Source organism: Zingiber officinale, chromosome 6A (assembly GCF_018446385.1).
Source record: "Zingiber officinale cultivar Zhangliang chromosome 6A, Zo_v1.1, whole genome shotgun sequence".
In the NCBI taxonomy this organism is placed as follows: Eukaryota; Viridiplantae; Streptophyta; class Magnoliopsida; order Zingiberales; family Zingiberaceae; genus Zingiber; species Zingiber officinale.
The window spans coordinates 119,139,330-119,167,090 of NC_055997.1; the positions used below are offsets into that span (position 1 = coordinate 119,139,330).

At 37.9% G+C, this 27,761-nt stretch overlaps 1 protein-coding gene and 1 non-coding gene across 2 annotated transcripts; one reads left to right on the forward strand and one right to left on the reverse strand.

The window, feature by feature from the left end:
• Nucleotides 1-132: 132 nt before the first annotated feature.
• On the forward strand, nt 133-27,761 carry LOC121995229. Its single transcript, XM_042549018.1, has 3 exons — nt 133-153; nt 26,460-26,631; nt 27,475-27,761. Exons 1-3 carry the CDS (start codon nt 133-135, stop codon nt 27,567-27,569), a joined length of 288 nt encoding a protein of 95 aa, XP_042404952.1. The 3' UTR covers nt 27,570-27,761.
• On the reverse strand, nt 24,641-24,727 carry TRNAS-GGA. The gene has a single exon. It is a non-coding gene; the product is annotated as a tRNA-Ser (tRNA).

The window sequence follows — 27,761 nt, forward strand, 5'->3', positions numbered from 1 at the left end:
CTATATTATAGGTGATAAAGTCCTGGCCTAAATCCGTAGACACACGTTGTCTCTTGCTCCTTCTCAATTCTGTACACTCTCTAGATTCATCTAGTCTAGAGTGACTTGAGGATGGTGTACCTTCTACGGATAATGGGGTCTCTACGGAAGCAGGTATATCTCTAGTTTGGTTACCAGATATAGATTGAGGTGTTCTCGTCTTCATAGGAAATATATCCTCAAAAAATATAACATCACGAAGTTCTACAATAGTATTTGCATCTATTCCAGAAATTTCAGATTTAATAATCAGAAACCTATATGCAATACTATTTTGAGCATAACCCAAGAAGATACCATCTACGGTCTTTAGACCAAGGTTTTTCCTTCTGTGTTCAGGTACTAGTACCTTTGCAAGGCACCCTCACACTTTAAGGTATTTCAAACTTGTCTTCTGGCCTTTCCAAAGCTCATATGGGGTTTTCTCCCTTGACTTCATGGGGACTCTATTTAACACATGACATGTAGTGTATAAAGCCTCCCCCCACATGAAGTTGGGTAACCCGGAACTGCCTAACATGGAATTAATCATATTTTCAAGGGTTCGATTTTTTCGTTCTGCTATACCGTTGGATTAAGGACTATATGAAGCAGTTACCTCGTGAATTATACCTGTATCTTGACAAAATTTTTGAAACAGGTTCGAGGTAAACTCTCCACCCCTATCAGACCTTAACCTCTTAATAGATTTGTTTGTTTGATTCTCAGCTTCAGATTTAAAAATCATAAATTTATCTAAAACTTCATCCTTAGTTTTCAGCAAATAAACATAACAATAACGAGAGTGATCATCAATGAAGGTGATGAAATATCTTTTATAATCTCTCGTTATTACACCGTTAAACTCACAACAATCAGTATGGATCAATTCTAAAATATCAGAATTTCTATCAACTGATTTGAAGGGTTTTCGAGTTTGTTTATATTGCACACAAACTTCACATTTTTTCTTATCATTTATAGCATACTTAGGAATCATGTCAAGGTTCATCATCCTTTTCACGGTATTAAAATTGACATGTCCTAATCTGTCATGCCATATATCATAAGACTCAATGTTATAAGCAATATCAGTAGATTTATTTAAGGTAGCATTTTCTACATTGAGTTTAAATAAACCTTCATTAAGGTAACCTTTTCCAATAAAGGTTCCTAAATGTAATATTACAACTTTATTACATTTAAAGTTCAACTCATAACCAGCACGGACTAACTTTGATCTGCTAATCAAATTTCGACGAACCGCTGGAACATGATGCACCTCTTGCAGTGACAGGACTTTTCCAGAGGTGAACCTCAGGTCAACTTGTCCTATCCCGAACACGCTGGCTGTAGAATGGTTTCTCATGGTCACGGAAGTGCCATCAATTACCTGATAAGTAAGGAAGGCAGAGCAATCAGCACAACAGTGCACATTAGCACTTGTATCAACTAACCATTCATTGAGTTGATAGATCAAGTTTAGTTCGAGTTTGAAGGTAACAAACCTATTGCTGGTGTCGTCCCTAGCAATCACGACATTTGCTTGTGCCTTGATGTTGGACGCATTGTTTTGGTTTTTCTCCTTGTCCTTTCGCTTAGGGCAGAATTTGGCATAATGTCCAACCTGTCCACATGCCCAGCAAGGCTTAGGTTTGGTTCCAATTTTTTTTTGAACCTTTGAGTTGGGTTTCATCTTGTTCTTCATTTTCTGATTTTTGAATTTCTTTTTGTCAGATGAGACTACTACATTTGCCTTTGGAATAAAATCCATAGGCATTCTTGTGTCATCATTTTTATGTTGCTTCTGATGTTCTTCTTCGATATTTAAGGCAATCATCAAATCTTCTAGAGAGATTTTACCTCTCCGTTGTTTAAGAGTCATGTCAAAATCTTCCCAACTCGGAGGTAATTTTTCGATGATAGACAAGACCTGAAATTTCTCAGGTAATGACATATCTCCTTCAGCAAGACCATGAATTTGGACTGGGAATTCATGTGTCTGCTCAATCACAGATTTGCCTTCAACCATTTTGAAGTTTAGGAATTTTGCCACAGTGTACTTTTTAAAACTAGAATCTTCGGAGTTGTATTTTTTATCCAAAGATTTCCACAGCTCTTTAGTTGAAGAGGTTGAGCAGTACACATCAAATAGTGCGTCTGAGAGGGCAGACAGGATTCTCCCATGGCAGAGATAATCCCTTTGCTTAAACCTCTCTAAGGTAGCACTGTAAAATACCGTAAAATTAAATAATACATATTATTGGACTAAAAATCTTATTGGATTTTTCCAGAATTTTTAGAAATTTTTCGGGATTTAAACGGAGTCCGTATGACCCGTTTTGAGGGGATGGATTCGGAGTACAGAGGAAGCCTATTTTGGGTACCCAATAAAGTAGGGAGTTGATTGAGAAACTAACTTAGGGCTTAATTAAATCTAACCTAAGTATTTAATTAAAAACCTAACCCCTAAATTCCCGATTTCCTCTCCCCTATTCCCGATTCTTCTCCCTTCTCCCTCACGCACTGCCCTCTCCGGCGATTCCTCTCCCGGCGACGTCGAGCCACCGCACAGTGGGCATTCCGATCGCGTTGACGCATCTCAACCCAACGCCGACCGAGTCTCCTTTCTTCCTCCTTCTCCCTCTCGATGCGTGGAGTGTTTCTCCTCTTCCTCTCTCGCCCGCGGATGACTCGACGCCGACGGCTTCCCCAGCGATCTCGGCTTCATCGCGTCACCAGGGGGAAAGCGTCACCCGATCTTGATGGCTCCGACCATCTCCGACGCAGCGATCTCCTCTTTGGCTGTGCTGGCACACGAGGCAATGACTCGGCGGAGCTAGGGCATGGCGGGGAGAGGTTGATTCGTGTCTTTTCCAGCCGATCGAGCTTCTTTTGCTCTCCTCTTCGATCTACTTGCTGGGGGTGAACTGGATCATCATCAGTGGAAGTGGATCGCACGACACCAGTTGTAGGTGATCAATTGAGGTAAGGTTTGGTCTGGAAATTCTGTGAATTCAAGGTTTCTTGTGTAATTGGGTTTCGCTTGTGATGATCTTTCTGTTTTGGATTTGAGGAAGCATTAGAGCAGTATATTGTGGAGTTTCCTCTATGCTGATCACTGCTCTTTGCCTTTCTTGCGGCTGTTGCGGTTTTGGTTGAAGAATTGGGGTTCTGATTAAGGTAAGAATTGTCTTGTTGGTTAGGGTTTTGGCAACTTATAGCGTTATAGGTCAGTTCTGGACTGATTCTTGGAAGAATTGGTGTGTGCATTCTTTTGTAGCTTCCGGACAGAGGCTGGTAGGGCAGTGAGCTCTTGATTAGTAGCCATATCTCAAGGTGAGTGAATTTCTATGGATGTATCTCTGTTATTTCCGTCAGTAGGTTGTTAAATTGGGTTTTCTAAAGGATGGTAGGGTTTTTGTATTGCTTAGATTTATGAGTATTGTGATATGGATTGGATGGATTATTGTGGATTAAGGTTTTACTTCTAGAGGTGATTTCATTTCTACATTGGTTTGGATTAGTAGAGATGGTTTGTAGAAAGGTAAATCTAAGTTGTATTGGATTGATTTGTGGATTTTAAAAGGATTTGTGATGAGTGTGGATTAGTGTTGGAGCTTGTGATTGATTGTAGTTTGATGATTTGGTTGATAGGTTGATGATTTAGTTGTTTGGGTTGATGTGGATTTATGATGGAGATTTAAGCTTATGATAGGTTTTGTGGTTGATATCATTATGTGGTGGGTTGGTAATTAAGAGAATAGATTTAGTATTGGATTAAATGATGTGTTGATTTAGAGGAGTTTTGGAGATGTATCATGTATAACCTAATTTAATTAGGTTGTATTATGATTAAGGTTAGTTGGAGGATTAATCCTTAATCATGATTGATTAGGGTCATTCTAATTAGGTGGGGGAAGTTGCTTAGTTATTTACTTCGTATGTAATTAGCTAAGTATATTATGTGATCGCAGGACTTTGATTCGAGGCGAGCGTCTCGACGTGGATTGGTTTATCTGATACGACCGACAGATAAAGGCGGGTATTTCTTCCTTTGCCTCTATGTAGTTTTTCTTGTACTTAGTGCATGGTTATTATTGGATGAATTAGGCTGCTTCATCTTATATCATGATCGGTTGTTGTTTTTCCTGCATGATACTTATGCTTGACCCTTGTGATGATCTCTTTAATTCTGATACAGTCTCCACTCTTGATATCTACTCTGTTGTGATGACACGTGTAGAGTATGTCTTATAGGGATTGTTGGGCTGTTAGTATTACCATGCTGATTGGGTATATAATGTGGATTGTGTGTAGCTTGGTATGTGTTTTAGGAGTCATCATGTTGACCCTACTTTTGCATGTTGTATGTACACACGGGTTTGACTATGTACTTTTGGAGGAGTTGTGTTGATTGTGTGTTTATGATTTATACACGGGTCTGAGGTGTTTTTATTGGAGGATACATGTTGATTGTACTTATATTTTTGTGTACCTGTGTCTGGTGGGATTGTTGGAGATTTTTGGTTGATTATACATGTGTAGCGGGTACATATGTTTGGTGGGATACGGGGAGGTATCATGACGATTATACTCATGATGGAGGTATTTATGAGGTTTGGGGTTGTTGCTTGGATGATGATTATATATATATATATATCATGTTCATCATTCATTGCATCTGATGACCATTGTCTCCCTTGTGGTGAGAGAGTCATCAGTTGGTTTGGTTTAGCACCGCCCACTCGGCCACTCATGGGTAGTGGTAGTTGGAGCAGTTGCTGCTAGTCCTGTCGTGCCACCCGGTCACGAGGTTTAGTGAGATCCGGCGTTGTGAGCAGTCAGGGACCCTGATGCTATTTAGCTAGATAGCTATTAGCGGACTGTCCGCCTCGACCACTATATAGTGGGCTGGAGGGTAGTACAGTCGTCACAGACCCAAGCCTCTCGGCCATACAGGGGTCGTGGTGTCTAGAGAGGTGGCGGGGGTGACCATGGAGCATGCATACGCAGTTATTATTCTTGCATTTGATGCGCGGTGCATCTGCATTTGCATACATGCCCAGTAGTTACTAGTTGCATGTGATTGTCGTTGTTGCACTTGTTTGAGATATGATTGTTGCACTTGGTTGCCATGTTGCATACATGTCATTTATTTTACATGTATATGCAGTCGTACTTATATTGCACAGGTGTCACGGGTATATCTGTTGCAGATCCAGTGAGTTTACCGATCTTTGTACCTTGCGTCGATTTCAGATTGGGTACGTATTTACCATTATGTCAGCAGCGGTTTTTGCAGTTTGTAGGTTAGTTATGATTATGTCTGGTTATTACGTTAGGTAGGTTCAGATGCATTGATTATGATAGTATGGTCATATTCTTTATTCCCGACTGAGACTGTATACTTGTGATCTCCATGTTTTATGTATAGACCATGCACTATCTTTTCTATTACCCGCTGAGTTACCTATACTCACCACCGCATGTATATATTTATGTTTTCAGGTAGATGGTTGGAGTGTCGCTCGGAGTATCCTGTCTGCCGGGTCCTACGTCACATCCGAAGATCGTGATTGTTTTCTTTTGTATATTCTTTTCTTATTTTTGGCATTGTATTTGTGTATAGCCGTGTGGCTATCGTATGGTTTTGGGTGTTGTATTTGTTGTATAAGCCTAGCCGGCTAGCAGTGTGTTGATTGTGTTGTATTGGGCTTTCCGTTTTCGTTTTTCCGCTGTGTTGGTTTTTAGTATAGCGTGGTTGTGATTGTTTCATTCCAGCCGTGTGGGCTGTTATTATAACTGCGCGGTTGTGTATATAAATATTCCAGCCGCATGTGGCTGATGTATTTTGCTTGTAGTGATGCTTCAGATTGTCACCGGTACAGGGGAGGTTCTGCCGGATTTTTGTCTGACAGGAACTCCTTTGGGGGCGTGACAATTTAAGTGGTATCAGAGCCAGGTTCGATCTCTGTTTTGTTTTGTTTTAGATTTTCGAGATTTATCTGATATCAATTTTTGGTATCAAAGCAGGTACGATGCCTGTTATTCGTGTTTTGGATTTCGTGATTCGATTTTCTTGATGTGACTTTTCGGGCTTTGGGACCAGGCAGCAGCAGGACATCTCCAGGCTATAGGAGGTATATTTGCATATTGTTATCATATACTACTGTTGGTATATGTATTGTTGTCCATGATAGTTAGTTATGACATGTGTTAGTGTTCTCTTGTTAGTACTTGCCTATTTGTTTGTACCATACATTTCATGTGTGGGGTCAATCACTGATCACGGTTGACCTACTGGAGATCAAGGATTTACAGTCTCAGGGGATTTCCTCATATCATACTACTAGTAGTCTTGGTGTCTGTTACTACTAGTTGGTTGAGAGTTAGAGTCTCATACTAGTCTCGGTTATCATTAGTTGTGTAGTGGATGATATCTGTATACCCATGTTGACTTAGTTAGTAGAGTACCGATTTACTCATGTTGAGGATTGATTTACCTCATCGACTTGTGCAGTTGTGGTTTGATTAATCTTAGTTGGTTTCGTACTCCTGTTGTTGTGATTAGTAGAGTATTGATTTACTCCTGTTGGTTAGGTGTGTAGATTACCCTCGTTGACTTGGGTAGTGGTGGATCGATTTTACCTTAGTTGCTTTTGACGAGGATTGATTTACCCTTATTAGATCAGTTAGTCGACGATCGATTTATTTAGCAGTTCGATCATTAGGGTATCGTCATACTCTATTTCTAGATATTCTGATCTTTGGGGTTATTTGTGCTTGGTTAGGTATTTTGGGAGATACACTTGAGTACATGACTGGTACCGTCATGGGATGGACTGACTTGCCGTATACCATTGTCGGCTTGGTTAGCTTGTAGAGGATTATCATATCCTATTCCATGGGGACTTTGACCATGGATTGTCTGTACATGATAGGATGACTTAGAAGGTACAGTTGGATATGATACCTCCATTGAGGTGGAAAAGTGTAAAGTTGCCTGCTTAACACTTATGAGATACATCTATTACTGGGGTGTATGAGTTGGAGAGTACATTTGGATATATGATTTGTACCGACATGAGAGAGTTGAAATTAGCTGCTTAACCTTTACGTGACCCGGTACCACGTGAAGGAAGAAGTAGAGAATGTTTTTGGAGATCAGGGCATCACTTAGTGATTTCCTTGAGGTGTTTGGAGAGAGAGAGTAGTTATCTACTTCTTTCATTAGTATGATGGATGTTAAGGCGATGACTAGGAGACTCGCCTAACGTTGTTCCATGGGAGATCCTGACTCATGGAACTATTGGATATGATTAGATATTCATGATGTACTTAGTGATATATATCCCGCAATGGTGCGGAGGAAGTGGTGTTAGTTGAGTAATACCTAGGAAGTCCGACCGTAACTAGGTATAATTTCAGATGATGATCTTCGAGGAGTAGAGCATCAATTGACGGATATTTTGATCAGCTATTTAGTTGTAGCGTTCCTCTATCTTTGTGTTCATTGCTCGATGCTGGAGGTTGCTGAACCTCGGGGTGGAGCAATCACAGTATGATGGGGTACAAGACAATGATTAGACGACTCAGCTAATATTGTCTTTATCAGGTGGCTCAAGACCTTGACCACGTGATCATTTTACCAGATATTGTAGTCTATATCGCAGATTAGAGGGTTTGACTTTTTATCGATATTTGTCGAGGGACATATAGGGGATGATTATGAGAGTTGCGTAGATACTTTCTTGATGGGTAGATTCTTAGTCAGGAGATTGTGTGACCCTTTGACTTTGGATTGATATCCTTTTTCTGTGGATATTTGGTTATCGGAAAGGATGAGATGATGAGATTTGTAGACCTTTTTGGATACGTTTAATTTGTTGGTAGTAGGGGTTGAAGGTTAGGTATTTTCCTTTGACTCCATCTTTATTTAGGAGACTATCTGGTACGATGGAGTGATATTGAGGATGATTTGTGATTGGTGGACATTATGAGATCAGATGTGGTGATAGGGTGCCTTTTGATGATCTATTGGTGGATATTTGGTTTGATGGCCTACTATTTGGTGTTTGAGGTTGATAGAGACATGAGGAGTAGCACTTGTGTGATATTTATGGATTTAGTGATTTGTAGTTGGTGATTAGATTACAGACTTGTTGTTGATGACCTTATGAGTGAGTAAACCTGTTGTACGTACATTATGAGTCCTTGGTGTTACCATTTAGGCATACCGTGCTAAATGTTTTCATGGACTCAGTGTACTTGGTATTCTTAGGGTGTTTAGATCAGTTTTCATTGTCTCCATTGATGACGATGTTATGATCTATTTTCGGTCCGAGGTGGATTACGTACACTATCTTTACATAGTTCTAGAGATGTTTCGACGGGAACATCTATATGTGAAGTTAGTAGTACGTATTGTGATTGTCTTTTACGAGTTTTTGGGACACATTGTCTCTGGTAGAGGGATATCGGTCGATCCACAGGAGATAGAGGTGGTTATCAGTTGGGAGTGGGCGTAGTCTATACCGGAGATTCGCTATTCCTTTCGTGGTCTGGCGGGATATTATAGGAGATTAGTTGAGGGTTTCTCCAGCATTATACAGTTGACCGGACTGTCTAGGAAGGGTATGGAATTTTCTTGCATAAATGTTTGTGAGATCAATTTGGATAGCTGCACATATCTTAGTAGTACTTTCTAGTGTAGACGGATTTGCACCCTACACAGAGGTATCATACCTGGGGTTTAGTGCAGTTTCGATATAGCATGAGCAGAGTAGTCTCGTGCCAGTAGTAAGAATCCTCGTGTAGTGAGAATGAGATTCTTTGTTTTCGTGGGAGATCAGGTGTGTTTCCGAGTCATTTCTTATCCGGGAGGAGTTACTGCAGGAAACGCATTGATCTGGATGTGCGATACATTCGGGTGACATCTGATGTATGGAGATTTGGAGCGTTCTTATTGGTGGATTTTCATGAAGGCAGATATCGTGGATTTTGTAGCTTGATGTCTAGTATGTCAGCGAATAGAGGCTGAACATCGGAGATCAGTAGGATTGTCTCGGTTGATTTGGATACTGGAGTGAAGTTGGGAGCATGTTATGACGGATTTTGTTGTAGGATTATCCAGGACTTGGAGAGGATATTTGGTTTGGGTAATCATTGTTGGGTGACGACTTTGCGCCTTAGCCATCAATTTGTGGGACGAATTCTTTTGGATTGAGTAGTAGGATTATACTCTAGAGAGATTACCGGATCTCATGGTATATCTCTGAGTGTTATATTGGATGGAGATAAGCGATTTCACCTCATAGTTTTGGCTGAGGCTATAGTAGACTTTAGATTAGGAGCTTCACTTTAGTATAGATTTTTACTCTTAGACTGATGGATAGTTTGAGCACTTTTTACATATGTTGGAGGATTTGATGATAGTGGATGTTGGGATTTCAGAGGTGTTTGATTTATCCACAGTTGGCTAGATTGCAGAGTGGGAGTAGTAGGAGCAGAGTGATCTCATAGCTCACAGAGTCACCACTATTCACTTGGAGTTGGATTGTCATAGTTGGAGATATGTTTATAATGTTATGACGGAGTAGTGGGTGAGTATGTGGTTTAGTTGTTATACTTGGATGATACCCTTGAGTGTGGATCCCTGAGTTGACTAGTAAATTTGGGGACCAAATTTTTTATTAGTGGGGGAGAATGTAAAATACCGTAAAATTAAATAATACATATTATTGGACTAAAAATCTTATTGGATTTTTCCAGAATTTTTAGAAATTTTTCGGGATTTAAACGGAGTCCGTATGACCCGTTTTGAGGGGATGGATTCGGAGTACAGAGGAAGCCTATTTTGGGTACCCAATAAAGTAGGGAGTTGATTGAGAAACTAACTTAGGGCTTAATTAAATCTAACCTAAGTATTTAATTAAAAACCTAACCCCTAAATTCCCGATTTCCTCTCCCCTATTCCCGATTCTTCTCCCTTCTCCCTCACGCACTGCCCTCTCCGGCGATTCCTCTCCCGGCGACGTCGAGCCACCGCACAGTGGGCATTCCGATCGCGTTGACGCATCTCAACCCAACGCCGACCGAGTCTCCTTTCTTCCTCCTTCTCCCTCTCGATGCGTGGAGTGTTTCTCCTCTTCCTCTCTCGCCCGCGGATGACTCGACGCCGACGGCTTCCCCAGCGATCTCGGCTTCATCGCGTCACCAGGGGGAAAGCGTCACCCGATCTTGATGGCTCCGACCATCTCCGACGCAGCGATCTCCTCTTTGGCTGTGCTGGCACACGAGGCAATGACTCGGCGGAGCTAGGGCATGGCGGGGAGAGGTTGATTCGTGTCTTTTCCAGCCGATCGAGCTTCTTTTGCTCTCCCCTTCGATCTACTTGCTGGGGGTGAACTGGATCATCATCAGTGGAAGTGGATCGCACGACACCAGTTGTAGGTGATCAATTGAGGTAAGGTTTGGTCTGGAAATTCTGTGAATTCAAGGTTTCTTGTGTAATTGGGTTTCGCTTGTGATGATCTTTCTGTTTTGGATTTGAGGAAGCATTAGAGCAGTATATTGTGGAGTTTCCTCTATGCTGATCACTGCTCTTTGCCTTTCTTGCGGCTGTTGCGGTTTTGGTTGAAGAATTGGGGTTCTGATTAAGGTAAGAATTGTCTTGTTGGTTAGGGTTTTGGCAACTTATAGCGTTATAGGTCAGTTCTGGACTGATTCTTGGAAGAATTGGTGTGTGCATTCTTTTGTAGCTTCCGGACAGAGGCTGGTAGGGCAGTGAGCTCTTGATTAGTAGCCATATCTCAAGGTGAGTGAATTTCTATGGATGTATCTCTGTTATTTCCGTCAGTAGGTTGTTAAATTGGGTTTTCTAAAGGATGGTAGGGTTTTTGTATTGCTTAGATTTATGAGTATTGTGATATGGATTGGATGGATTATTGTGGATTAAGGTTTTACTTCTAGAGGTGATTTCATTTCTACATTGGTTTGGATTAGTAGAGATGGTTTGTAGAAAGGTAAATCTAAGTTGTATTGGATTGATTTGTGGATTTTAAAAGGATTTGTGATGAGTGTGGATTAGTGTTGGAGCTTGTGATTGATTGTAGTTTGATGATTTGGTTGATAGGTTGATGATTTAGTTGTTTGGGTTGATGTGGATTTATGATGGAGATTTAAGCTTATGATAGGTTTTGTGGTTGATATCATTATGTGGTGGGTTGGTAATTAAGAGAATAGATTTAGTATTGGATTAAATGATGTGTTGATTTAGAGGAGTTTTGGAGATGTATCATGTATAACCTAATTTAATTAGGTTGTATTATGATTAAGGTTAGTTGGAGGATTAATCCTTAATCATGATTGATTAGGGTCATTCTAATTAGGTGGGGGAAGTTGCTTAGTTATTTACTTCGTATGTAATTAGCTAAGTATATTATGTGATCGCAGGACTTTGATTCGAGGCGAGCGTCTCGACGTGGATTGGTTTATCTGATACGACCGACAGATAAAGGCGGGTATTTCTTCCTTTGCCTCTATGTAGTTTTTCTTGTACTTAGTGCATGGTTATTATTGGATGAATTAGGCTGCTTCATCTTATATCATGATCGGTTGTTGTTTTTCCTGCATGATACTTATGCTTGACCCTTGTGATGATCTCTTTAATTCTGATACAGTCTCCACTCTTGATATCTACTCTGTTGTGATGACACGTGTAGAGTATGTCTTATAGGGATTGTTGGGCTGTTAGTATTACCATGCTGATTGGGTATATAATGTGGATTGTGTGTAGCTTGGTATGTGTTTTAGGAGTCATCATGTTGACCCTACTTTTGCATGTTGTATGTACACACGGGTTTGACTATGTACTTTTGGAGGAGTTGTGTTGATTGTGTGTTTATGGTTTATACACGGGTCTGAGGTGTTTTTATTGGAGGATACATGTTGATTGTACTTATATTTTTGTGTACATGTGTCTGGTGGGATTGTTGGAGATTTTTGGTTGATTATACATGTGTAGCGGGTACATATGTTTGGTGGGATACGGGGAGGTATCATGACGATTATACTCATGATGGAGGTATTTATGAGGTTTGGGGTTGTTGCATGGATGATGATTATATATATATATATATCATGTTCATCATTCATTGCATCTGATGACCATTGTCTCCCTTGTGGTGAGAGAGTCATCAGTTGGTTTGGTTTAGCACCGCCCACTCGGCCACTCATGGGTAGTGGTAGTTGGAGCAGTTGCTGCTAGTCCTGTCGTGCCACCCGGTCACGAGGTTTAGTGAGATCCGGCGTTGTGAGCAGTCAGGGACCCTGATGCTATTTAGCTAGATAGCTATTAGCGGACTGTCCGCCTCGACCACTATATAGTGGGCTGGAGGGTAGTACAGTCGTCACAGACCCAAGCCTCTCGGCCATACAGGGGTCGTGGTGTCTAGAGAGGTGGCGGGGGTGACCATGGAGCATGCATACGCAGTTATTATTCTTGCATTTGATGCGCGGTGCATCTGCATTTGCATACATGCCCAGTAGTTACTAGTTGCATGTGATTGTCGTTGTTGCACTTGTTTGAGATATGATTGTTGCACTTGGTTGCCATGTTGCATACATGTCATTTATTTTACATGTATATGCAGTCGTACTTATATTGCACAGGTGTCACGGGTATATCTGTTGCAGATCCAGTGAGTTTACCGATCTTTGTACCTTGCGTCGATTTCAGATTGGGTACGTATTTACCATTATGTCAGCAGCGGTTTTTGCAGTTTGTAGGTTAGTTATGATTATGTCTGGTTATTACGTTAGGTAGGTTCAGATGCATTGATTATGATAGTATGGTCATATTCTTTATTCCCTACTGAGACTGTATACTTGTGATCTCCATGTTTTATGTATAGACCATGCACTATCTTTTCTATTACCCGCTGAGTTACCTATACTCACCACCGCATGTATATATTTATGTTTTCAGGTAGATGGTTGGAGTGTCGCTCGGAGTATCCTGTCTGCCGGGTCCTACGTCACATCCGAAGATCGTGATTGTTTTCTTTTGTATATTCTTTTCTTATTTTTGGCATTGTATTTGTGTATAGCCGTGTGGCTATCGTATGGTTTTGGGTGTTGTATTTGTTGTATAAGCCTAGCCGGCTAGCAGTGTGTTGATTGTGTTGTATTGGGCTTTCCGTTTTCGTTTTTCCGCTGTGTTGGTTTTTAGTACAGCCGTGTGGGCTGTTTTATATATATAACTGCGTGGTTGTGATTGTTTCATTCCAGCCGTGTGGGCTGTTATTATAACTGCGCGGTTGTGTATATAAATATTCCAGCCGCATGTGGCTGATGTATTTTGCTTGTAGTGATGCTTCAGATTGTCACCGGTACAGGGGAGGTTCTGCCGGATTTTTGTCTGACAGGAACTCCTTTGGGGGCGTGACAAGCACTACTGGCAGGTTCCTCTTCATTAGGTGAAGGAGGGTCTGTTTCTATAACGGAGAATAACCCTAGCGTAGTAAGCCAAAATTTCATCCGTTATTGCCAACGTCTGAAGTTTTGCCCGAAAAATCGTTCGAGTCGGGCGCTAGCCTCATCAGATCCAGTTATCCTATCGTTCATTATGTTTATTGATGCTACAATCAATTCTCTAAAATTGTAGTAAATTGATTACACTAATACAGTAATAATTGCACCAATAAATGACGAGCATGCAATAAATAGTAATAGAGTAAGGTTAAGAATTTGTGTATCTCCGGTCGAAGCATCGGGCGTGCCGACTGTCTTTAGAGAATTGATTGCCGCCCACGGTGCAGAGGCTCTCTGGCAAAATCCTCCCAAGATCCGACAACCGCTCGCGCCGTTCGTAGGTGCACTCCAAGACGAACACCGCACTCGGACTCAACTTCAGATCGCAGAACCAAGCCTCAGAACTTGGAAAGAAGAAGAAGAAGAAGACAGCAGAGAGCAGAGGAATGCTTTGCTTTCTATTTTTTGGAGTGAATTGAGAAGGAGCAGAGGAAGAGTATTTATACACTTCGAAGCAGTGTATGCACCAAAGCATACGTCGCTTCGCTTTCTCCGCGCTGCTTTGCTTTCCTCACGCGGACAGAACCAAACCGGACTGGCAAAAACGAATCGGACCGCCTGTAAGCGCGAGGCCCACGAGCTGGGGATTTGCACCCCCTGCACGCGATAATCGCGTGCGTCGCGCCCGGTTTATGGATTTCCCGCTCGAACCCCCTGAAACCACCTGATTTGGGCTTGGCCCGCGCATGCATGTAGGTCCTCCTTAACTTGACTAAGCTAGCATGGAAGACTTCCATATATAAAGCCTTCTAAGCTTCTTAGCTTAGCAATGTGGGACTAAAAACAATGGGAATATTTTGAATTAAAACTCAACAGTGTCTAGGTCAGTAGGAGAAACGTCGGGTTGTGCTGTTGGAGGTCGATCCACATATTATCGGGATCCGGCGGGCTCTAGCAGTGATGATGCAAAAATTAGCATCGGTGGTATAGAGGGGTGAAGTTGCTCAACCCTCTACTGGATTGGGAGGTTGTACGAAAGGAGAGGACAGATTGGGACGGACTATGAGAGAGCAGTCGCCTGACCAAATGACCTCTCATTTTCCATGTGAAACCCCCATACCCCCACATCACCGTACATACTATACCAATATAAACTAAACATATAGATATTAATATTAACGGTATATCAAGAATTTTGGTATCATATTATACCATGCCGAACTTTTCAATATTGATATCAGTTGAAATTTAAGATTTCGGTATAGTATATATCATACCAATACTGAAATTTAATAGGAACACTAGTATGAAATTTATACCATATTAAAAATCTAGTATAATAAAGTTTTTATATACCGGATTTTTTGATACGGTATCATTATATGTTTTTTTATTTTGAATTTTGATACTATATGATATAAAAATTCTGTATAGTGTGATATACCACCACTAGTTAGCATTAGTATAATTCTGAAGATGATGGATAGACACACAAAAGAGAGATGACCAACAACTCAAGTAGCGAGTTAAAAATAGTGTGTCCAGGCAATGCTCATTATCCGTTTTGAATTATGCACCTCATAAAAAGGCGCCAGGACCTTGAAGATGTGTGGGAGAGTGAAAAGTTTTACAACTTCTTTGTACTCCATAAGACTTGAGGCTTGAGATTTAATATGTTGCACCAAATCTTGATTAGGGCACTCCCTAATGTCTTAGAATTGAAGCATCATTGACGGTGTATCTTTTCATCTACTCAGGTTTCTCCTTTCCTACCTTCTCTAGGGTTTTGATCGCAAGAGATCCTCCGAGAAGCGAAGCCTGAGGGCCTACAAGCATCAGTCGGAGGTCATTGTTGTCGGGGGCAATCAAGTTACGTAAAAGGACCGAAAGTAGTGTAAGGAGCTCTAATATGAAAGACGAAAAAAAATAGCCTTTGCGAGTGTCAAGAAAATTTTTATTTTCAAGTACCTTTGTGAAGGCTTATAAAGTCTAAGCAGAAAGTGATCCACATCGACTGCCACTCTAGCCCTAAACGAGACGCGTAGATGATTGCACAAGCAAAGTGTCACCTCTTGATTGACCACACGACCGAACCTTCGCATTATTTTGGTAGCGACAACCGTTAGTTTGTATCGTTAATTTTGTCTAGTTGTCAGCCCAATGTCATTGTCTCAGGGGCACCACTTGAGTATTGATCCTGCATCAGAGGTGGCTAGTAGTAAACATTTGACAAAGTCAGCTGAGTCAGGCTCCTTTATAGCATGCCTTTGACGTGGTCATTCAGCCCAAAGCTGTTTGAGTTCCCATGATCGAGAAAGGGCATTGGTCGAGTCTATTGGCAACATCAATCATTTTCTTCCCTCTCTCTAAATTTTCTTCTTAGAATCAAAGCAACATTTGTCCTATATATATATAGTTCATAATGATTTTGTGTTTGATTCAAATAAGAACACTGCCACCACTAGCCAACAGGAATACGAGTCTAATGTAACTTGTTTATACGGAATAAGGATGAAAGTGGGCAATACTTGTAGGGCAGGACCACAGTTCACATACATTAAATTCCATCAAGGGATATTACTCTAACAGTTATCCTACCATGGTTCAAAATCGACAGTTCAGACCAATCGATTAGATGATTCTTAACAAATCAATCCTTATATAATTTTAACTGTCTAAGACGATTAGATTTAGAACAGTTAATTTATGATTTACCATGGTTCAAAATTATTTAATTTAAAAAAAAAGTAAAATTATAAATTTATTTAAAAATATAAAGAAAGATTTATAATCTTTAAGTTGCCTACGTATCCCCTTAGAGTATAGAGAATTAAAGGTTACATATTTTGATTATCTTTTTATCCTTTTACCTTTTGAAATTGTGTTGTTTCACATTTCCACTTCCTGTTCCAATATCAAGGTCATTCATAGGATTCCTTTTTCAGTTCTCGTTCAATTATCAAATAATGTTTGGACTTCCAATGAGTTGAGAGAAAGTAGATCATCATTTATCCAATATATTACCTTCGACACAACGATTAATACTGATAAGCTAAAATTTCTTTTGTGAATTACTACTACTAGTACTAATATGTTGTGTTTTAGATATATTAATTTCTAATATATATATTATATATTATAATTTTATAAATATCATATAAATAATTTTGGATATTATGTACAATATTAATAACATCAGGAGAAGAAGAATCTAAATTAAAACATCATAATACAAAACTAAGGAAGCGTTTGGTTTATTTGTATTTTTATTTTCATTTTCAAAAAATCATATTTTCTAGTTTTTTAAAAAATAATTTTTTCATAGTTTTCTTTTCTTAGAAAATGCGCTCTCTTTTTCTAGAAAATGAACGTGGAAAATACAAATCAAACTCATTTTCTATTTTCTCAGAAAATAAAAATAGAAAACCATATGAAAAATACAAATCAAAAGCTCTCTAATATGTCTTATACAATTTCTAATTTTAATCTAAGGTCTAAAATAAATACAACTAAATAAATTTCATATATATATATATATATATAAATATTTTTCTCATTTTAATTTCATTGCTAATATTCAAGAAAATAAAAATTCATTAGTAGTATGTTCATTTAAAACTAACACCATATTATAAAAATTCATTAAAACTAAATGAGCAGTAGAATATAAATATAGAAAAGTTGTTGGATTGAATCATTCAATACTTTTAAAATTTCATAACTACTATTGCATATATTTTATTGGTGTGAAAATAAATATATATTAGTATTCTTAGTAATTTTGTCCAAAATAATAATAATAATTCTCTGTATTGAAAAAAAATTAATAATTGAAAACATGAATACAACCATAAATAAGAAATAACATTTCTAATGGGTTTAGTATGATTTTTTAAAAGTTTTAATCTATCTTAAACACATAAATTTAAAATATGACATACTTAATAATTATAAACAAAATAAACCACTAATAATAGTTTAACATATAAATCTAAGTTGTTGTATTAAAATTAGCATTATCAAATGATATTAAAAATATTTTAGAAATTAATTCATATTTTTAAAAAATTGAGAAATATTGTTAACATTGTACGATTTTTCAAAAACTCTATAGGCTAACAAACGTTTTTAAATTTGCCAAGAGTTATTGATCCAATGACAAGTGACACTCATATATGAATGTGTTTATCAATTGTTTTCAAATATCAAAACATAATGAACTTTATTATTTAATTTACTAAATTCTTTAATTATTTTTTCCCTTTCGTTAATAGTTTTTTAATTATACGAAGTAAGTATTGTTCAAAGAATACATTTAACAAATGTATGAAGTGATTTTTTAGTAAAATCTTCAAAAGTACATTTAGACTCAAAATTAAAAGAAAGATGTTCGACAATAAAAAAAATCTAGCTAACGATTCTTTTAATTTATTATCAGAATACATAAATAAACGAAATCAGTACCTTCATTAGTTGAGGAAAATATGGACAATTGCATTTGAGAACGTTTGATTTTATATCCCATTGAGTGCTTTGTTTTGACGTGTTATTTCAATGACTCATAGCCACGCTCGCTTGGAATTTATAGGGAGTTTTGCAATACTTACATTTTGCACACAATTCTTTGGATGGAAGAGTGATATTCTCAAAATGTTTAATAAAAATAGATGATTATGAAGGAGAAGCATCCTGGACCTTAGGAGTGTTGTCATCAATACTTCTTTGTGTGTCGGGTGTCGGAAGTTGTTCAATCTCATCATCGGTAAATTGAATTTGAATATCGTGATTCTCATTCAAATTGATTATTTCTTTCCCCCTCCGAGATCGAGTTGATGAATCTCCTCCTTCCATAATAGAATTGAAGTCGAAGCATGTAAAATTGAAGTCGAAGTGTGTAGAAATTTTGGAATTAAGAATGATAGTAAAGAAGATGATGTGGAAATGATGAAATGAGCTTCTTATTTATAAAGTTTGGAGAGTAATGGATATTAAATTGTAGTCATTAATAAAAAATGGTAAAATAATCTCAACTGTTACAATAAATACAAACCCCCCCCCCAACTCAACGGTCGGAGTCACCGGTAACCGATGGTTCCAACAACTATATATATAAACAAAACCTCAGAATCAATGGTTAATTAGGGGTCTAAATCTTAACGGGCCCAACCACTATCAGACCGGTTACGATTCCGGTCCAATAATCCAGGTCATCAGGTAACCATCTCGTTGACTCGATTACGGGCCTAGGTTGGATCCGATTAGGACCCGACCCGTGGGCCGACTTACGACTAGTAACTCATCAAGTTGGTCTTCCTATTAGGGTTGTAAAATTTAATATTCGTTAGTAAATTTAATTAGTATTAGAAGTTTATTTATATTTATTTAATATATAAAATTATGTATATACATAATTTAATTATGAACAATTTATGAACATCTTACTATTTTATTAAGAATCTACACCATTTACTAATTAATTTTGGTGAAGCTCAAAATGAAATTACGTTAATGACATTTTTTCTTTTACATCGAAAAAAATTTCAAACTTTATTAATAATTTTCATTGACGCATTAATTAGATATCTAAAGTTCAAAACGGAGTTACGGTATATTATTGAATTTTTTTCTCATCTTTATAAATAGTCTATAAAACTTTTGAATCATATTCGTTCATAAATCTCTTAAATATATTAAAAACAAAGCAAATAATTTTAAAATATCAAATTTAATAACCATCCAAATGAACTTAAAAAATATAAAAAAAAATCTTAAATAATCATCCAATTAAAATTAAGCTCAATAATATATAAAAGAATCAAATCTCAATTCAAATTTAAACCAAATTCATAAAAAAAAAAAAAATCAAATCAAATTTTAACAATTTGATTTATTGGGACACGTCAACTTAACTTAATTCAATTGTTTTATCAAACAATCTTTAGCAACATAAAATTTGAGTTAAGTTTGTAGCTTGAGGCCACAAGCTACTTAAAGATTAGGAAGAGATTTAGCTCCACATTATGCTCTCTTGTTCACTTGATGCTCGTCCAAAAACAAAACATAAACAAGTAAATGATGAAGTAAATAACTTAATTCAAGCCTTTAAATGCACTGCATGGTAATTTGTAACTATAAATAAAAAATAACATATTGAAAGAATTAGATCTATTTCTACCGAACAAATCATAAAAGAACAAATTATAAAACGTAATCACAACTTCCTATATATACAAAAAAATTTAAAATTATATTTATATATAGAATATAGAAATTATATATACATATATACCAAAAATATGGATAGTGATACAATTTATTTTAACTTCTTTTTTTTTTTTTTTTGTAGTATTTCAATAAATTTAGCTTTGCTTTGTTTATCATTTAGTTCAGTCTTAATTTAGAGTTTAGTTTTCATTTTTGTTTAATCTTAAACAATGAAATTTCAATCAGATGAAAAAGGAGTCTTTACGTCTCTTTACCGAGGACCTCGTTTCAAAATAATACGTCGTTTGGGGACTTTACCAGGACTAACTAGTAAAAGACCTAGTTCCAGAAGTGATCCTAAAAACCAATTACGTTCTGGTAAAAGATCGCAATATCGTATTCATCTAGAAGAAAAACAGAAATTGCAGTTTCATTATGGTCTAACAGAGCGACAATTGCTTAAATATGTGCATATTGTAACACCCATAGGATCCCTCAAAATTTTACATGAATTTATACATGATTAAATAGGTTTCATGTGGATTATTCTTTTAAAAAAAAAAGATATAATAAAAAGAACTAAAAAGAGGCATGACCAAGGATTAAACCTTGGACCTCTTAATAAGTGGTTCCATGTTATAACCAGTAGCCCCAACAAGGGTGTGCTAATATGAAAAGAGGGAAATTATGGTTAAAGGTAAGGAAAGTGAATGCTCTCTTCACTAAGAAGGAGAAGTCCAAGTTTCCTTCCTCTTCTTACAATGAAAAGAGAGTTCTACTTCCTCCCTTCATTTAGAATGAGTAAAAGAAAAGGAAAGGAAAAATTTATTTTTCCTTCTTCCTTTCATGTGGAATAAAAGGAGAAAATTTCATTTTCTTCTCTTCCTCCTCCCTCCTCCTCTCCACCGAAACCAAGCTCCTTCTTCCTCACCATTGCCGAACCAAGCAAAAAGGTTTTCTCTCTAGGAAAAGCTTCACAACCAAGGTTACTTCTCTTAGAGAATTAAGCGAGAGATGTAAGTATTCCCTCACCTGCAGTACAATAGTTCTCGTACGCTTTATGTTTAAAAGTTGTTTGAAAAACTTAGGGATTTCTTTGCAACTTTCGGCCAAGATAAGGAATTGTGGTCGCTTATGGTTGTCAAGTTTACAATTTATGCTTCATATTGTAACAAAAAGTCTAGAACCTCACTCTTGAGGTTTCGGCCAAGAGGGAATACAAGGCTTAGAGTAAAATTTTAAAATCTAAATATGCTTATTTATGCTCCTTCATGATACATGACCTAGTACATGTTGTTAGTTAAGTTTTCATGCTACATGTTGTGTAAACAAAACCTAGAACCTTACCTTAGGTTTCGGCCAAGGATGAACATAAGGTTTAGAGCAATGTTTTAAAATCTAAACATGCTTGTTTATGCACCTTCATGATACATGATCTATTATAGGTTGTTAGTTAAGCTTTCATGCTACATGATGTATAAACAAAACCTAGAGTCTTACCTTAGGTTTCGGCCAAGGATGAACACAAGGTCTAGGGCAATATTTTGAAATCTAACCATGCTTATTTATGCTTCCTCATGATGTATGATTTTCTATACAATGTTAGATTGAATTTCCATGTCTTAAGTTGCATGAAAAACCTAGAAACCTTACCTTTAGGTTTCGGCCAAGGTTAAATTAGAAGCTTAGAGAAAGTTGTAGACCTAAACTATACTTGTTTTATGCTTCCTCATGATGTATGATTTTCTATACAATGTTAGATTGAATTTCCATGTTTTAAGTTGCATGAAAAACCTAGAAACCTTACCTTTAGGTTTCGGCCAAGGTTGAATTTGAGGCTTAGAGAAAGTTGTAGACCTAAACTATACTTGTTTTATGCTTCCTCATGATGTATGATTTTCTATACAATGTTAGATTGAATTTCCATGTCTTAAGTTGCATGAAAAACCTAGAAACCTTACCTTTAGGTTTCGGCCAAGGTTGAATTAGAGGCTTAGAGAAAGTTGTGGACCTAAACTATACTTGTTTTATGCTTCCTCATGATGTATGATTTTCTATATAATGTTAGATTGAATTTCCATGTCTTAAGTTGCATGAAAAATCTAGAAACCTTACCTTTAGGTTTCGGCCAAGGTTGAATTAGAAGCTTAGAGAAAGTTGTAGACCTAAACTATACTTGTTTTATGCTTCCTCATGATGTATGATTTTCTATACAATGTTAGATTGAATTTTCATGTCTTAAGTTGCATGAAAAACCTAGAAACCTTACCTTTAGGTTTCGGCCAAGATTGAATTTGAGGCTTAGAGAAAGTTGTAGACCTAAACTATACTTGTTTTATGTTTTCTCATGATGTATGATTTCCTATGCAATGTTAGGTTAAATTTCCATGGCTTATGTTGTATGAAAAACCTAGAAATACCACCTTGAGGTTTCGGCCAAGGTTGAATATTAGAGTAAGAACCTCACTTATGGTTACCAAAGGACTCACTTGCTATGCTATGTAGGTTGCAAAAGTTTCATGCTTTAAATTGATTAAAGGAAAAATTTAAAACATGCCTTCATGTTTCGGCCAAGATAAGAAGAATGAGGTTAAGAAGCTACCTAGGGTTCCTAAGGTCTTACATGTTATGATTAATGATTATGAGGACTTAGGTAGTTGATTTCATGTCTCCATGTTGTTTGAAAATCTATGATGTATGTTTATATGTTTCGGCCAAGCATGATTTAGGGCTTGTAAGAAGTTTCAAAAACCTTAATTATGCATGATGTTGACTCTTATGATATGATATGAATTTTTATGTCACCATGTTAATTGATATGTGCACTTCGTGTTATCATGTTATGTTTTTATGATATGCTATATGTTATGTACACTTGGTGCCATCATGCTATGTTTATGCAAGGCTTATGTAAGATGAAAAGCCTAAGAGATGCTTTCCTTAAGTTGGGATCAAGAGCACTCTTCATGATATGACAAGAACATGAAATGTTATGATATGACAAGAACATGATATGTTATGATATGACATGCTATTTTACTTTGTATGGCTTGTACCAAGGGTGGGCTCCACAAGCGCCCCTAGGTCGATGGTCTATGAAACGGGCCTAGTAAAAGGGATGGGCTCCTAAGTTGCCCCTAGGTCGATAGTCTATGAAATGGACCTAGTTCCTAGTAGGTTCAAGATTTGCTACCTTGGATCTATTTAGGATGCGCGCATTTATGTATGTATGTGGTACAAGCCGGGCCCTCATATTGAGATTATGTTTAAGTATGTATATGATATATGTTTTCAAAAGGACATCTTGCATATACTCATTTCATGATACATGTTTTCAAAAGAACATCTTGCATCTACAAATTCATGTTATATGGTTTCCTTTATGTTTCTTTAAGATGCTCCTGAAATATGTCTATGATGCTTATATGATCATGTTATGCTCTCACATGTTATGATATGATTTTATGCTCTCACATGATATGATATGACTTATTGTTTATGCTCTCACATGATATTATATGATCTTATGCTCTCACATGATATGATATGACTTTATATTATGCTCTCACATGTTATGATATGATTTTATGCTCTCACATAATATGATATGACTTATTGTTTATGCTCTCACATGATATGATATGACTTTGTGTTATGCTCTCACATGTTATGTTATGATTTACCAAATGAACATGTTATCACTTTATGTTCGTGCATGAATCATGGTTTTTGTAAGTAGGAAAGGGACTTACTAAGCCTATGGGCTTATAGTTTTTATGTTTCCTTGTACTGCATAAAAAGGAAAGGAATGGCTAAACTAAGAGGAGCAGCAGGAAGGCAAGAGTGTGTGTGGCAATGGCACGGTGGAAGAAAACTGCTATATGTTTTTATGTTCTAAGTTTGCATATGAACCATGTGTTGTCTTTATGCTTTGATAGTACTTTAACTAGTATGGATAGTTATGCACTTATGTTCTTCATGTTTCATGCTAGTATGCTTATGATATCATGAATCATGTTTCAAATAGTTGGTATTAATTAAGTTGTATGCATGAATACTAGTATGCCCACATGTTCAGTATGATAAGCATTATGATTAGTGTAGAAAAAAATTAAATAACTGTTTTCCGCTGCCATGATTTTATATGTATGCACGTATGTAATTAAGTAACCCTGTCCCTCCTTAAGCAGTGGGAGGGTGGGCGTTACACATATTGCTGGAAAAGCCAAAGGGTCAACAAGTCAGGTTTTACTACAATTACTTGAGATGCATTTGGATAATATCCTTTCCCGATTGGGTATAGCTTCGATGATTCCTGAAGCCAGGCAATTAGTTAACCATAGACATATTTTAGTTAATGGTGGTATAGTGGATATACTAAGTTATCGTTGTAAACTGAGAGATATTATTACTACGAAGGATAAACAAAGATTGAAAACTCTGATTAAAAATTATATTTCTTTATCCCTCACGAGGAATTGTCAAAACATTTGACTTTTGACTCATTCCAATATAAAGGAGTAGTAAATCAAATAGTAGATAGTAAATGGATTGGTTTGAAAGTAAATGAGTTGTTAGTCGTAGAATATTATTCCCGTCAGACTTGAACCTCACAAAAATAAAAAGGAAAAAATTCATAGAATTTTGTTTTTTTTCGCCAAAATAAAAATAAATAGATCTAAGGGTCTTGGTCTGAATTTTTATTATTCACCTATCACAAACGAACAAGCGGTAATATTTTTTGCTCTTTCTTTTTCTGATATTTGTATTTTACGTATCAAAGTCATGTTATTAGGAATTGAGAATTTATATCAAATAAGGGCCCTCTTGTTGAGATGATGGTATTTGATTTGATTCAGTAATGTTGGTGAATTGAGATAAATGGAAAGAGAGGGATTCGAACCCTCGGTAAACAAAAGTCTACATAGCAATTCCAATGCTATACCTTGAACCACTCGGCTATCTCTCCTACATAATCTTATTATTGACCAGAAACTGAGTGAATAGTGAATAGCGAGTCATTCATATTATTGCAGTACAAACGCGACTGATGAATAGTTCCATAGGAAAAATTCCTTTCAAATCAAATAAAACTTTTTATTTCTCAACAAAAATTTAGCTCATTAGCTATCCCATAGATCTAATACAAATTATTGAATCATCCCGTGTATTTTTATATTTAAATTGAATGACATGACATATGCATGTTATGCAAACAAAAAACAAAATGAAATAATTTTTCTATAAAAAATGGATTAGACTAAGGTAAGTATCAGTTTTGTTTTTTTGTTTCTTCTTTGGATCATAACAAAATAAAAACTTTTCGAATTATCAGAATCCACAGTACAATCCTCAATTATTCAACTTAGATGAAATATTTATTATAGTTCCGTTCGTTGTTATATTACGAAATTCGAATGAAATCAAATCTGATTTCAATATTTCATATCTCTCCTTGTCCAATCCAAACAAAAGGTTCACATCTTTTTTTTATAATTGGACTGTTTTTATTTTATGTTATTTCGTACTGTACATGATCCTGTCCGAATGCCGAATCAACGGACGCTGGGCACGTGGCGCTTCCGGCTGCTGGCGTGGATTTTCGACTGGTGGCACGAAGCTCCGGCGAACCTGCACAGAAGTCAGGCCGGGAAGGGGTTCCCGGCGGCGACCCTCTGACGCTCAAGTCAGGTAAGCAAGTGGTCGAAAAAGTAGCTCCAAAGCTTGTAGAACGCGTACCTCCGGTGAAGTCTGCGACTCCTTATATAGAGCGGTGAAAGAGCTTCTACACGCTCACCGAGGCGCGTACGTGTCCGCAGCCCATACCTCGGTATATGTTTGTCAGAAAGCTTACCTGACGCCATACTGCAACAATCCCATCGCGCCTTCGATGGGACAACAGGACACCCCGTTGTCAGACTAGGAGTATGGTCTAGCCATACGACTTGACGGCTGTCAGCAGATGTTCCTGTCCCTATTTACCCACCGCCGGCCAGGACGTCCGTCCGGCCGGCTAGACGAAGAGCGCCGTCCGAACGGCCCTAATTCCCTGCGCCGGCCGGGCGGCGCGCCCATTACGTCCTGCCTTCTCTTAGGCCTTCCGCTCGGTCATTATTTACTGTTTCATTGAGCGTCGGAACCCCGATCCCTGTCAGGGCGCCTTTTACTATCAGATGTTTACTGGCAGACCGATCGGCCTGCCCTTTTCTCATGAGTCCGGTCGGCTCACCCTTCTTCGACGGACCACCTGGCCCTTTGACCTCCACGTGGCGTTGACCCCTCATTAGGGGGTCTCGGGCTCTTACCACCGGATCAGTACAATTCCTTTAGTTTGTGGGATCATTTTCCCCTTACCCTAAGGGTAATGAAAAGAATTATAGAATGGATTGTTAATTATGCCAAGATCTCAGATAAATTCAAATTTTATTGATAAGACCTCTTTAATTGTGACCAATATCTTATTACGAATAATTCTGACAACTTCCGGAGAAACAAAGGCATTTACCTATTACAGAGATTATGCGATTTGATTCTTTTTTTTAGGTTCAGTATTAAAAAGAGACATAGTTCGAGATAGAAACCCCCAAATTATTAAAATAAACCCACGCTTGGTGAAGGTGAAGTTTCTAGATAAAATAATTTCTTTTGTCGCGTGTATCCTCTATTGATGCAGCCTCGGATGCTTCAATTGTTGATTTTAGTATTTAGCGAAATATTACACCTATGGGTTCCGTATTGCGAGTCAATCCTACTCCACTAGTACCAATAGGCAGCATAGGGGAAGAAGCACTACACATAGGAATCAACAACATGAAAATTTTGTTATAAATTACCCTTATCCTTATCGGTATCGGGGCTTGTTGGAACCCCAAGGTGTTTTGATGTGATCAAACAAGTTAAGTTAGGTCATGCGTTGTCTAACCCTTGTGTCTAAGTGTGCAGGAGCTTAGAAACACAAAAAGTCGAGCGGAAGACGCGGCTAACGAGAAGGACGGCACGAGGAGAGAGTCGACGTGCTCGGTGCGTCCGAGGGACGAGGTGACCGTGGAAGAGTACACCGGTGGACGAGAGGAACGTGCGTGGCGTTCGAGGGACGAAAAACCGGGAAGGAAGGCTGCTCGAGGAAAAGACTGGAACTTGGGTTCGGGTGAGCCCTATTCCTGATGGTCGAGATCACCCAAGCTAGCGGAGCCGGAGCAAACAAGACCCGGACCGAGATGAGCTGAACCGGAGACGAAAAAGTCAACGTTGTTGACTTTGGGCTCTAGGGCGCCCGGAGCAGTCCGGGGCGCCCGGACCTGGATTTTGACCAAGATCGCGTCAAACGTGATCTGATCGTTGGGGGATAAAATTTTATCCCCCAGGGCGCCCGAAACCCATTCGGGGCGCCCCGACCAGTGCTATAAATATAGCATTGATCTGCACAGTCAAATCAACGAACTTGTAATTCATTTCTTTCTGTGTTTTCTATTCTTTTACTATCAACGCTGTAAGAGGCTACTCCGCTCAGAGGAGAATCAGATAGTGCGTCATCTTTGCCTTGGATTAGGAATCCTATGATTGCAAACCAAGTAAACCCTCTTATGTCTGATCTTTTAATTTAGTCTCTTATTTTGATTATTACAAGTGTCTGTTAATTAGTTGAATATCCGAGAAAGATTTTTGGTTTAATTTTTGTAGGGCAATTCACCCCTCCCCTCTTGCCGGCTTCCAAAGGGACCAACAGGGCTAACCAGAATGGTTGGGACAACAAACATCCATCTCGTTCGTACTTTGGGTATCCATTTAACCATCAAAGATTGTTGAAGTGACTAATTCCTGGAAATAGGGGGTGTTGAGGACAAAGAAATTGTTGGAGTTACCATTTCCATCTAGTACTAATACAGTTGGTGTTAATAAAAAACCTCTTGCAAGAAGGCTGGCTAGAGATTTCTTGTAAAAATACTAGCTCCTTTCAGTTCATAATGAGAATAGTCAAATTTGAATTTCATGGATTATTTCCA